Genomic DNA, 12,639 nt, shown 5'->3' with positions numbered 1-12,639 from the left:
TCAAAAACAAAAATATGACAGGGAGAAGCAGAGAGGGTAGGAAGGAGGAAGGGAATATCATTATGTTCTTAGAGTTGTATTTACAAATTACATTGAGTCTGTTAAAAATTCATTTAAAAAAAAAAGAGCAGCTGGGACTTGAACCGATGCCCATATGAGATGCTGTCATTGTAGGTGTCAGCTTTACCTGCTGCACCATAGTGCTGGCCCCATGAATGACTCAGCTTTTAGAAATTATCTCACAAATGGGACTTTGAGAAACAAATTGACAACTGTACCTGACATAGTGACATATAGAACATCTAAATGTATCTTGCATTTGCTGTTACTCATCTTCTTAACTAAAATATATTTAAGACTCAGAAATCTGTAATAGTATGTAGCAGAAAATACTTTAGAGTGTTTAAAGTGACTTATGTGCAAAAGAATATGTTGTTTACCTTATACTTTGACCTCTTAAAATCAAGCTGATGAACAATTAATCCAATATATACTTTGACCTCTTAAAATCAAGCTGATGAACAATTAATCCAATAGACCTGTTTTCTCTTGTTAAAATGGATAATCGATTTTGATGTTATATAATAAAAAGCAAAGAAAGATCTTTTATATCTTCTTAAATATTTTAAAACAGATAAGATAGTTATTTTTAAAAAACCAAGAACCCATGGCCGGCGCCGTGGCTCAACAGGCTAATCCTCCGCCTTGCGGCGCCGGCACACCGGGTTCTAGTCCCGGTCGGGGCACCGATCCTGTCCCGGTTGCCCCTCTTCCAGGCCAGCTCTCTGCTGTGGCCAGGGAGTGCAGTGGAGGATGGCCCAAGTGTTTGGGCTCTGCACCCCATGGGAGACCAGGATAAGCACCTGGCTCCTGCCATCGGAACAGCGCGGTGCGCCGGCCGCAGCGCGCTACCGCGGCGGCCATTGGAGGGTGAACCAACGGCAAAAGGAAGACCTTTCTCTCTGTCTCTCTCTCACTGTCCACTCTGCCTGTCAAAAATAAAAAAAAAAAAAAAAAAAAAAAAAAACCAAGAACCCCAAATTAAAAAATTTGAGCCCTTAAGACCCAGAAAAATATATATTCAGTTTTGTTTTGTTTCTTGTGTTTTCCAGTTTTCAGTCCAAATAATTTCATCACTAAGAGTGATGAATTTGAATAACTTCAGATATTATAAATCATGTGTTTTAACCTGTGCCAAGTGTTTATGTCGGAAATTTGTTCTTTGAGCATGCCAGCCTTAGCAAACCTGACCTATATAAAGACTTCAACACACACCAGCAAAAGATACTGAAACCTAGGAAGATACGAGTTTAGTCCCATGGAAAATCCACCTACTTGGTAACTCGGCCACTTATCAACTATTGACAGTGTTTCCATTTTCTATTTCTGATAAGAGAAAAAATATTTTACATTCTAGATAATGAGTACATATGTACACATAATTGTTCAACCTTTACATTTGTTTGTTTTTTATATAGACAAGTGAAGTGAACTTTAAGTGAAACTAGTTGAACAAAAGATATTAAAGTTCTTTATGTTCTAGCAGTATTCCTTTCTGACCGTGCTGAGTCATTAACTGTGGTAGAACTAATAGCTACAGTACTGCAGAGGGCACTGTAGCTAAAAGTCAGTTTTGGTTATGTAAAATGTTTTACATAACTCCTTTTAACCAAATAAGCATACTGCTTATATTTTTATTTACATCAGAAAGAAATAATTAATCCTAGATTCTAACAAAAGTAAGATAATGTGGAACAATCTTAATTTGTACCTACTGACAGTTTCATTGCTTGAAACATATATGCATATTATTGAAACCAGAATCTCCCCCTAAAGTCTCCAAGAAAAAGAAAGATGGCATTTAACGTACTTGGGAAAGCTTGCAAGCACAGTACCAAAAGTACTGTCAGTGTCTCGTAATTTTTGTGGATACAGGAAGAAATTTATGAGAGCTTCATTAACTGAGTGCGTTCTTCATAGATTTTTGGCCCAGGTCCTACAAATGGACTTTAGGGTATTAACATCCTATAATTGTACATAAACTTTAAAAAAAATTTGGTATAAATGTGCATTTTTATGGGGAAAGCATCCTTAACTTTTAATAGGTCACAAAGGATGTCATAAACTTTAAAAAAGGTTAGAGGATGGAGAGTGAAAAGAAACTAAGAACGTTTGGCCTGTTTTGTGAATAAAACAGCATTTAGGTGTGTGCATAGTTATTATATTTGGATAGGGTTGGTGTGGTGAATGCCTTGCTCAGATTAGATACTCACTATTTTGTTATGAAGGAACAAATTTGGAAAGTTTAAAGACTGCTTCAGAGTCATGGCATAGAAGTGATAAAATTAATTGGAAAATTTTAATAAGTTTATTGCCAATCCCAGATGATCCTGTTTTATATTCAAATCTAAGAAGCCTTCATGGATAAAAATAAAGGAATTAAATCCCAGAGGGTGAATATGGTTGGTTTAAGATGGTGCTTCTTGATTGAAAAGTAAGCCCTAGGGCCTTACTGTGTACATTACATATAATTTGTTTGCTTATTTCCTATGTACATAGAAGGTCCTAGCTATGTATGTTGTTGCGAGACTTGGAGTAAAGTCACCAGAAACACTTTCTGTAGAGCTTAATTCTCATCCTGGGTTGTGAAAGGCTGGATTAGGAAGTTGGAGAGAAGGGAATGTGTAAAAGAGAAATGATTGGAACGTAGAGATAAGAATGTCCAAAACTTTCCGCTTGAGAAAAGCAACCTTGGAACCATCCTGACACTGATTGGACACATTAGCAGTTTTCGTATCTTGCATGATGTTTTGCTCATTGTTTCTAAGACACCTGAACTTTCTCTGGAAGGTGTCAGATAAGCATAGGGTTATCTTGAGTTCCAGCAACCTATTATGAGTTTCCATACTTAACTGGTCACTTAGATCTGTCAGAAAGGTCCATCTGACTTTTACTAGAATCATTTCAAAAGTTAATGTTTTTACTGGATTAACAGCAGGGACTCTAGTATTTTGAATTTTAGTTCATTTTTAAATATTGTCCCTTTTAGTTCTATTATGCTCTGGTCATCCCCATAACATTGTTTAATAATCCAAAGCACCTGTTCCTTTATAACTGAACTATTCTGAATCATAATCTTTGTAAATATTAATAAAGGTTGCCACTGTTAAAGAAAAAAAAAGAATGTCCAAAACTGTTAGATAGATTTATAATTAAAACAGAGAATTTAAATCGTGAGTTATTTAAGATGAAGCAGGAGAGTATAGGTAAGGTATTCTTAATAACTGTTTAAATGTAGTTTTGGAATAGAATGGATACATACTATTTTTGAAGATGGGGTTGTTAAATATAGCACTTAGGGCTATTAAAAATATGGCCAAAGAAATATGTAAATTATACAAATAGATATTTATTTAAAATATGTTCAGTGTTAACTTTACCTTCTCTCAGAGATTCTAAGTCCAATAGTTGAGACATTCTAGGTTAGGTTACTAACATTATGAAAATATTATTTGGAAAACACATAGACGAATATACTAGCCTTTACACTTTTGTTTGCTTTTATAGGACTTAAGGAAAGCTGGATTGCTGATTTTTGCTAATAAACAAGATGTTAAAGAATGCATGACTGTAGCAGAAATCTCTCAGTTTTTGAAGCTGACTTCTATCAAAGATCACCAGTGGCATATCCAGGCCTGCTGTGCTCTTACTGGAGAGGGGTAAGAAGTCTTTCTCTCAGATAACATGTATTTAGTTTAGAAGCATGTACATTCACTTAAAATCAATTCAAAACATTGCAAGGAAGAGATGTGAGACACAATTTATGTCCACAGTTGGAGACTTCTTAGGTTCGTTATGTAAATAGTAACAAACAATATAAACATCACACACATAAACATACTGAACTAGTGCATATAAGCATATAGATGATGTGGTAATGGGATGTCTTTAAAAGCTGGAGAAGTCAGGAAATAATTCTTGTAAACACTTACTGAGCATGTCCTATGTCTGGAGTGTTTTCCATACAGTGTCTCCTCATTACAGGCCTACAGACTGATGGTGTTTAATTGATGTTTTATTCGTACTCTGAAATAGGAGAGGATTCATTTGTGAGACTAGGTTGGGGATACTTACTGTTGCCTCAAATGTCAAGGAGTTGTTTCACTAAAAAAAAATAAATAAATAAAAAAAGTTGATGAAATTGGAGAGAGGGTTCTTAGTTCTGGATGAGAGGTACTGCAAGAGACATGGGTGTCTATAGGAGAATTTTCTGTATTTTGGTGCCCAGAGGTGAAGGCATTTCAAGAAGGAGGTGGTGGACAGCATTGTCATATAAGGTCTGGCACACCAAGGATGGAGGGAGAGAGTGCCATTGAATTTAACAATAAATGAATAAATTAAAAAAAGGAAGTGGATATTAGGAAACAAAGATAGCTATAAACTCATGCATGTGACAAGAGAAGGAACAAGAAATGAAATAGCAGGCATTAGATTAACAAGCTAAAACGAAGAGCAAACTAAAACATTTTGTTGTTTTGGCAGATCTGTGTATTTAAAAGCAGAGGAAAAAAATCGAAGATGAGAGTATAAATTTTGAATGAGGTTCAGAGGCATAGGGCATCGATAGACAAAGTAGCCAAAGTGGGAGAAATTCTTTTCTGTTGGAGTCCGTGATGAAGGGTGAAGCCATATTCAGTTAGTGAAGCCTGATTTTAGTGAAATAAAAGGTATAATTACAGACCTTTGAAAGGTCATAATTATAATCTGAGTAGAAATGTATTGTATGTTTGTCAAATTATTATATGTTGAGATACAGGTAATTCAGAAAGTTCATGGAAAGTAGAATAAGTTTGTGATGCAAAATCTTTTGAAATACCCATGTAGTTTTTTTGTAATATGAATTTTTTCATGAACTTTTGGATTTCAAAAAATTTTTGCACTGAAATACATCTTTTAGTTCCATTTTCCTCAAATTGTTTGAAGTACTCCAGCTATAGCTCTTGGTCTGTCAAGCAAAAGCATTAATTATAATGTTAAATTTGGAAATAAAGACAAGTCATCTAGGATTGACCTAAGATTTATTTTGAATACTTTGATAATTGAGTTGTTATGTGGAAAATGTGTCAAGGATTAGTATAGGTATGAACTCGGTTTTTATTTTAGAAAGAGGAAAAATAGATTTCATTTTCAAAAGAAGAAAGGAATAGGTTCTGGTATCTTATCAACTGTTGGTTCATATGGGCCTGTGTAGCAGTTAGCAAGTAAATATGTTTGGTTTGGGGGGAAGCGTTCTGTTTTCCTTCTGCAGGGTAACTTCCTTGGTCTAAATTCTTGGATTTACTGTTGATACTTACTGTTAATTTATTGGATTGGAGATCACAAACTTTGGAGTATAACCTCATGTTTGACTCCCACTTCTGCCATTTGTTAATCTTGCCAAGCCTGGGTTTTCTCTGTAACATAGGAATGATTCTGATTTCAGTATTGTAAGGATTAGTTAAGACAATGATGTTGGGGCTGGCACTGTGGCATAGTAGATAAAGCCACCACCTGCAGTGTGGCATCCCATATGGGCGCCGGTTTGAGTCCTGGCTGCTCCTCTTCCGCTCCAGCCCTCTGCTATGGCCTAGGAAAGCAGTAGAATATGGCCCAAGTCCTTGGGCCCCTGTACTCACTTGGGACACCAGGAAGAAGCTCCTGGCTCCTGGCTTCGGATCAGCCCAGCTTTGGCTGTTGCAGCCATTTGGGGAGTGAACCAGCAGATGGAAGGTCTCTCTCTCCCTCTCTCTCGCTCTGCTTCTGCCTTTCAAATAAATAAAATCTAAAAAACAAAGCAAACAAAAAAAGACAGTGATATTAAGTGTTTAGTGTAGTTTCTAGGTTGTTATTAGGTTGGTATTCCTTTAACAAATAATATATTCACCTATTGTTTTTCTTATTTAAACTATTTCCTGTCAGTAGTTTACAGTAAAGGAATCTAGTTATAGGAGAAACTATGACCTGGCCACTTCAAAATGACCATTGATTTACCTGTTGCCATTTGTTTTTTCTGTTTTTGTCTGCAGAAGTTCATCATAAATAATAGTTAACACTTAATTAGTGCTTCATTTTTGTTGTAATGTGTACAACTATTTCCCTCTTGCTAAACATTTCATGTATTTTACTATAATGATAGCCCTTTTAAAAGTTTTGGATTCTTTTCAATTTTATTGAGATTTTGCCTTCAAATTTTTTACAGACATATATAATGTATTATACATATACTTTTTTTAGCATTCTACTCTATATTTAGTTTAATTTTCTGCCATTTTTATTTATATCATGAGCATTTTATCATATAAAATAATTTTGAAAGTTCTTAATCATATGAATGCCCCATGATTTAATTTTTTTCTCTATTTCTAGTCATTTAAATACTTTTTCCTATTTAAAATAATGAGCAGTCTCATACGTAAATTTGTTTATTGCTGACTTTCTGTAGGATACGTTTCTAGAAGTAGAAAAAGGAGTGCAGAGTATTTCTGTTTTAAATATTTTTAATATATATTGCAGTATTGCTTTCTGTGGGCATTCGTTGTGTAATTATTGAGCTGCTTTTGTGTGTCAGACTGTGTTCTAGCCACTTTTCTAAGCATAGAGATTGTGTTTATGAGAGTGTGGTTTCACGGCAACAGCCCAGCATTGAAAGTATTACTGATTTTTTTTTTTAATCTTTGTTGTTTAGATAAATGAAAAATGATACCATCCTTTAATTTGCTGTCCGTAGTTCTTTAGTTCATAATTTAATCAGATAATTTTGTTTTCTTCAGATTATGTCAAGGACTTGAATGGATGATGTCCCGACTTAAGATTAGATGATCTCTACTGACCTCGTCTTACAGACTTTGTGTAAACAGTGTGCTGGACTTTACCTGAAAGCTGCAAAATTTAATGGTTTAGATATATTTATAATAAACTGATTTAAACATTTTCTATAAGAAGAAAAATTCAGACCACTTGTTTGAAAACAAAGATGAAGTCTCACCTTCCAATTTACTTTCTCATTATTCCTTCCAAAGTAAGTTATGAAAGCTGTGATTGACATTTTTCTCATAGTGAATGCTCTCAGGACATTGTGTAGCCTGTGGTAAGTACAAAGGGAGAGGAATGCATTTTGAACTTCTAAGAGCTTTAGTATCAGTATAACCCTCCCTTGTTGAATGTTGTTATTTTCTCGTTCCATTTAGTCAAACTGCAAATCACAGATACTAGGTTTCCAATATTTTAAAATGTAACATTACTTACGAAAAGTATTTTGTGTATGTATTGTATATATACCTCAAGTCAAGTTAATGGCTTTGGTTTATGTGCTAAAGAAAAGCAAGTAACACAAAAATTAATAATATTCTTGGTTATAACCATAATGAGATGAGCACTGGCATTGGTAGTAAGTGCCATTTTGTATGTTTCCTCTTTGTTCTCTGTATTGTACTAACCAGCCCCCAAATCATGGAGCTACTTTAAAAAAAAAAAAAAGGAAAAGTCAAAAGCTTGATAACTGTGTACCTCTTTTTTTGCCCAATCCCACATATGAAAACATACAATCCAGTTAAGTGGAATATGTTATCAGATTCTTGGTTAAGGATTACTAATGGACAGAACTGTATAATGAGCAGTTACCAGATTATTCTTTTTGTTGGTCTAAGTTGCTAACCAAATTATTCATGAATCAGTCAATCATAAATTGCGATTAAAAAAACTATCAAGTTTTTTCTTATTAGTATTAATTGAGTAGTGATAGGAAACAGGTCTATCCAGAGAAGTAATGCTCTATAAATATTATTAAGTAATTTAGCTTTAGTTTTTTTAAATATTAAATTATATTTGAAGCAGTTGAATGAATTTGAGAATTAAGAGTAAGGCATATTCAAGCAACAGCATTAGTTAATTTGCAAATTTCTTATTTTAGGAGTCAGAATAATTTGAGTTTGTTTTTGTAAGTTTTCTTGTACCTTCCACATAAATGCGTTATTTGACAATTATAAAATGTGATTGTTTTTGGAATGCTTTTAAGAATTTGGTTTAAAAATCGATTGACATGATGTGTTGTTTGTACTAGGAAATAACTTGACCCAAAATACCTTCTGTGTTTGCTTAGGATATTTTTTTTGATATCTAAAAGTTGAGGTTTTTCTGTCTCAACTGTAAACAAACATCCTAAATGTGTTAAAGCATATTCTCGGATACTCTATTTAAGTATCTTTCATGTCCTAAAAATCTGAAGATTAATCTGAACTGCCAGTTTTTAGATTTAGAATATTCAAGGAAAAAATAACTACTTTTAGAGTGATGTTTTCAATTTCATAAAGGTTTTGGAGAGGAATAATACTATGTACTAAAAACATTGAGAAAACTTTGAAAGTTCTTTTCTACCAAATATGAAATACTCAATTTCTAATTCCAACTCAGATATGAAAGATCAGTATTTAACATTGGACGTTTTGTGTTTTATAATATGTTCAAAATACAATTACAACATTTAGTATTTGTCAGCATACTTTTACAAACGTACATCATCATTAAGCTTTGTTCATACGTTCTCATATTTTCTTAAATCACTATAATGAGTTACTTGTAAATTAAAAATTCCCTTAAAAACCCAAGTCTATTTATCAGAGAGAAGTATTCTGCAAAGTAGCCATGCAGAGCCTTTTGTACTTTTTGTTTTTTAATTCCAGCAGTTCCTTGATTGCGGCCACATCAGTTCAGCACAGTACCAGCACATTCCTGTGTCATCAAGGTGTTGATTAAAATGTATTCTTAATTGAATGTTTAAAGCATGCCCTACATTTTTACATTTGGTTTAGTGTAATGAATTCTGAGATGACATCATGAGAATGCACAGAAGCTTCTACCACATTGTAAAAACATGATTTGGTTGCTTTCTACCCATCTGGGCTAAGTATTAAAAATGAGGTGGTGTCTGTGTACTTGTTACATAAAACTGAAATTACAACTGGGAAAACAAGACTTCAATTCTTGGCTGAAGATGTCAGCATCATTTTCACAGTGTTAACTTCCAGATAAGATAGAGAGCCTCATCAGTAGTTACATGGGCAATTTATGTATAATGTAAGTGGAATTAAAGGGCAGTACTTTTGGATTTTTAACATGCTACTTGGGAGTTCAAGCAAATATCTCGTTTATAGTCACTATGTTCAGCTTTGAACAGAAGCAAAGATTCATCTGTATGTGTGGCTAGATTTAAATATCCTGTTTTGATATTAATTTTGAAAGTCATGTAGCTTCTCTTGATACCTTGATAAAAGAAATTTAATATTTAATTTTGTCATAATCACATTTATGAAGTATACTCACAATTATGTTAAGGTTCTTGTTTGAACTTTTCAGTTCTTTTTCTCTCCCAGCACATCTTAGCCCTCATGATGGACAAAAAAATAATAATGAAGGCAGGTGGCTTGGGGTCAGTGGGAAGTGGGTATTCATTCTCTTATATGACATTTTGCCTTAAGAATAAAAATGTGCTTTGGCAGTGCTGGCTGGCATTTTTAGTGAAGGTAGTAATAGTGATTTTTAGAAGCGAAGCACGAAACAGAAGGAAGAAGAGTTTGTTTGCTGGCCTTTTGAGAACTGCCTGGTGGGTAGTTCAGTGAGTTTCAGCACAGTACAGGGAACTTGAAGAAAGGCAGGAAGTTCTTGAGATGTTCTTTTCTTTTTCGTCTGAGTGTATAATATTAATTACAATGCCTAGAAATGGGACTGTATTGTCTCTTCTCTTACAGGCACTTTACATTTCTTGCTGTGACTACAGCAGCCACATACAGTACAGACAACCTCAAAATCTGTTTATATTAGTGTAAATAGAAAAACCGTAGGCAACTTTTAGTTTTCTCTGCAGGCATTTTCAGGAATATGGTGGGTTCTCCTTTGTATATAGAGGACAGCAGCACATCATAGATTATCTTAATGGGGTCGTCTTCTCTGAAATGGCCCACTGGTATCCTGGCATCCATCCCTTTGTCCAGGCTGAGTGAAGAGAAGAGGATTCCTCACGTGACTGAACTTTGAAACTTTCCACTCTGCAAATAGTATAGAACTTCTTGCTTCAGGGTCAGCTTTCCCGTATCTCAGCTGTTCCTAGCTCTCTTGTATCTTCATTCGCCATCAGTGAAGATACATTATCTTGGTTCTGCAGATATTCTAAATATTACCTATAATCATTGTGCCCCAAACCACTAGTATCTAAGTGGCTTCTCTAGTTTCTTGCTGTCCTCCCGCAAAGTGGCTTGATGAACCGATTTGGACCTTGCTGGTGATAAAGCTTTGTCAGAGTTGAGTCCATCAGGACAGCGTGCAGTGCATACAGCACATAGATGCCTGCAGTAAAATCCTTTAAGTTACACTGTAGTTAACATTTTAATGCTTCTTAATTTTAACTTCATATACTGAGTAGATTTGGAAAGATAAGACTCTGCCAGCTCCTTGAGTTGTTATTTAGACATGGAGGGTATGTTACATATGGATTAGCTTGCAGTTACTGAAGGTGATTATGCTTTGGAGAATACCAGTTCAGCCAGTTTGAGTTGGAAAAATATGCCAAACCAAATTCATATGTAGTGTTTTACCTAAAGATATTCTTCAAGCCATGCCCACATTCCATTATTTTCCTCATCTTTACTTAAAAAAAAAAAAGATAAATGTTAGATATTTAAAGAAATTTCTAATGGAAAGCCTATCTTTACAATTCTATCAAAATGTGCTTTAAGACATGCATTAACTATGTAGATGAAGATATTATATGAGAAATAGACCTTTTCAGATCCACTTACACAAAAACAACTGTATTATGCTCCCTCAAGGAAAGTATGGTTGGTTAAGACCTTGATAGTGGAGTAAAGGAAAGAAAGCTAGAATTGAGCTTTGAATACTTCTATTTGATCCTAAGAACACATGGAATTGTGATGAAATGTAACAGAATACAGTTGGATTAGTTATGTAATAATTCTTATTATTTGTCTAGCCCTTGTGTGTTGTTCTAAAAACTAAACTTTAAATCTGTATGGTATTACCTTCTAGGTCTCTGTTCTTTAGTTTAAAAAGAAGAAAAAGAAAATCCCACAGTCTGTACTCAAGAAGTGCCTAAAACTGATTTGTGTTGATTTTTAAATCCATCTAATAAATTATATCTGTTTTCTATGGTATTGTATGTTCTTGTCTTACTGGTGTCACAGTCCTGAGGGTTTCTAAGTCACAATTTGTGCTTTATTTGGATAAAAAGCCTTTACATGAAAGACACCCACCCAAACCTTTACCAACCACAGTGTAAGGAAGCACCAGCGAAACCGCTGAACTATGTCCTGACACTGGTATTAGGTAAGGCAGACTAGGAAACTGAGCTCTATTCTGTTTTGTTTTTCAAACAGTTTTAACAAGAGAGTATACTGTATATTTGGAAATCTTAGTAAAAGTTTATTGTTTACTTAATAAGAGTAGCTTCTTAAATCTCGGTGGTTAGAATCTTAAGTGCCGTCATTTAAATCTTGAGCCATTTTATTTGTGTGTGTATCCACCAAAATCCCGCCTTTGGTTTGACTCCATTTACAGACCCAAATATTTAGTAGAATCTTACTACATCTCTTGTATATTCTTCCAATTTAAAAAAATTGAGCAGTATGACTATACATTCCTGGGGTAAAGCTTGGTGGTGTTTTCAGTGATGTGCAGTCACATAACACATTGTAAATCATCTGCATGCAAAGTGAAACATGTATCTGATTTTAACTTACTCTAATGACATCCCTTCTCCCAAACTTCTTTGATGCCTGCCAGAGTTCCTCTATTTTTGCTTGAAACTAGTCCTTTGAGATTGGAGTAGTCTGTTTTTCTATTATGCCCCTCTGTGGTTTCATCAGATGAGATGATACCTGCAAAGCACTTTTGAAGATGTTTTTTAGGTTAATGTCCAGGATATGAAATTGATGAGGCAGCTATGTCTAATTGAGGGCTCATTTAGTTGCTTGAGATGAAAAAGTATGCTGATAATTTTTATTTATGTATAAGATATATTTTACTAATCATACTGGTTTTAAAAGACAAATTCTTTTTGTAGATAATCTTCCTTACCAGGTTTTCCTGAGGAAGCCTAGCTAAAGATGTGTTAAAACTAATCTCTTTGTAAACAACCTCTCCTAACCCCCAAATTGAGCTGTGTGTGTTCTCTAACAAATTAGAATACCTTTTGAAAAATAAGATTTTCACTAAATCTTTGCATGCAATAGGAGGAAATTTTGTCTTTCCTCATTATTTTATAAATATCTTTCTCAAATATAAGCTAGAGAAGTTCCATATATAAGGAATATTCTAGGAAGTGAGGATCTGCAAGTGCTTGGGGACTTTTGTATTTCCTCAGTGCTGATGAGTTAGACATTTAGGATAATAATATTTCCGAGCCTTCTTGAGAAGACGTACTAAGGAAGGGTAGGAGTGGAAGATTGGAGTGGGGACCTCCCCGTCGGTAAAGCAGTGTGATCAGCTGTGCCAGTGCTGCTTCACTGTGACTCTGTGTTTGTGCCCAGAATTAACTGAAATGTCAAGCTCCAGAAATGGAAGGTGTTGGTCAGGTGACCACTGGGAGGACTT

General features: G+C 34.6%; 1 protein-coding gene across 2 annotated transcripts in view; it reads left to right on the top strand.

Moving 5' to 3' along the window:
* Positions 1-11,196, top strand: part of ARL5A (ADP ribosylation factor like GTPase 5A) — a 30,190-nt gene extending 18,994 nt beyond the window's left edge. For both annotated transcript variants that reach the window (XM_062186718.1, XM_062186712.1), the window contains 2 exons: positions 3,568-3,719; positions 6,810-11,196. In XM_062186718.1, the coding sequence (XP_062042702.1) occupies positions 3,568-3,719; positions 6,810-6,858 (201 nt within the window). In that variant the 3' untranslated portion in view covers positions 6,859-11,196. The remainder of the gene's footprint in view (positions 1-3,567; positions 3,720-6,809) is intronic.
* Positions 11,197-12,639: the final 1,443 nt, after the last annotated feature.

Source organism: Lepus europaeus, chromosome 1 (assembly GCF_033115175.1).
Source record: "Lepus europaeus isolate LE1 chromosome 1, mLepTim1.pri, whole genome shotgun sequence".
Lineage (NCBI taxonomy): Eukaryota > Metazoa > Chordata > Mammalia > Lagomorpha > Leporidae > Lepus > Lepus europaeus.
This window is presented reverse-complemented; position numbering and strand designations above follow the sequence as displayed.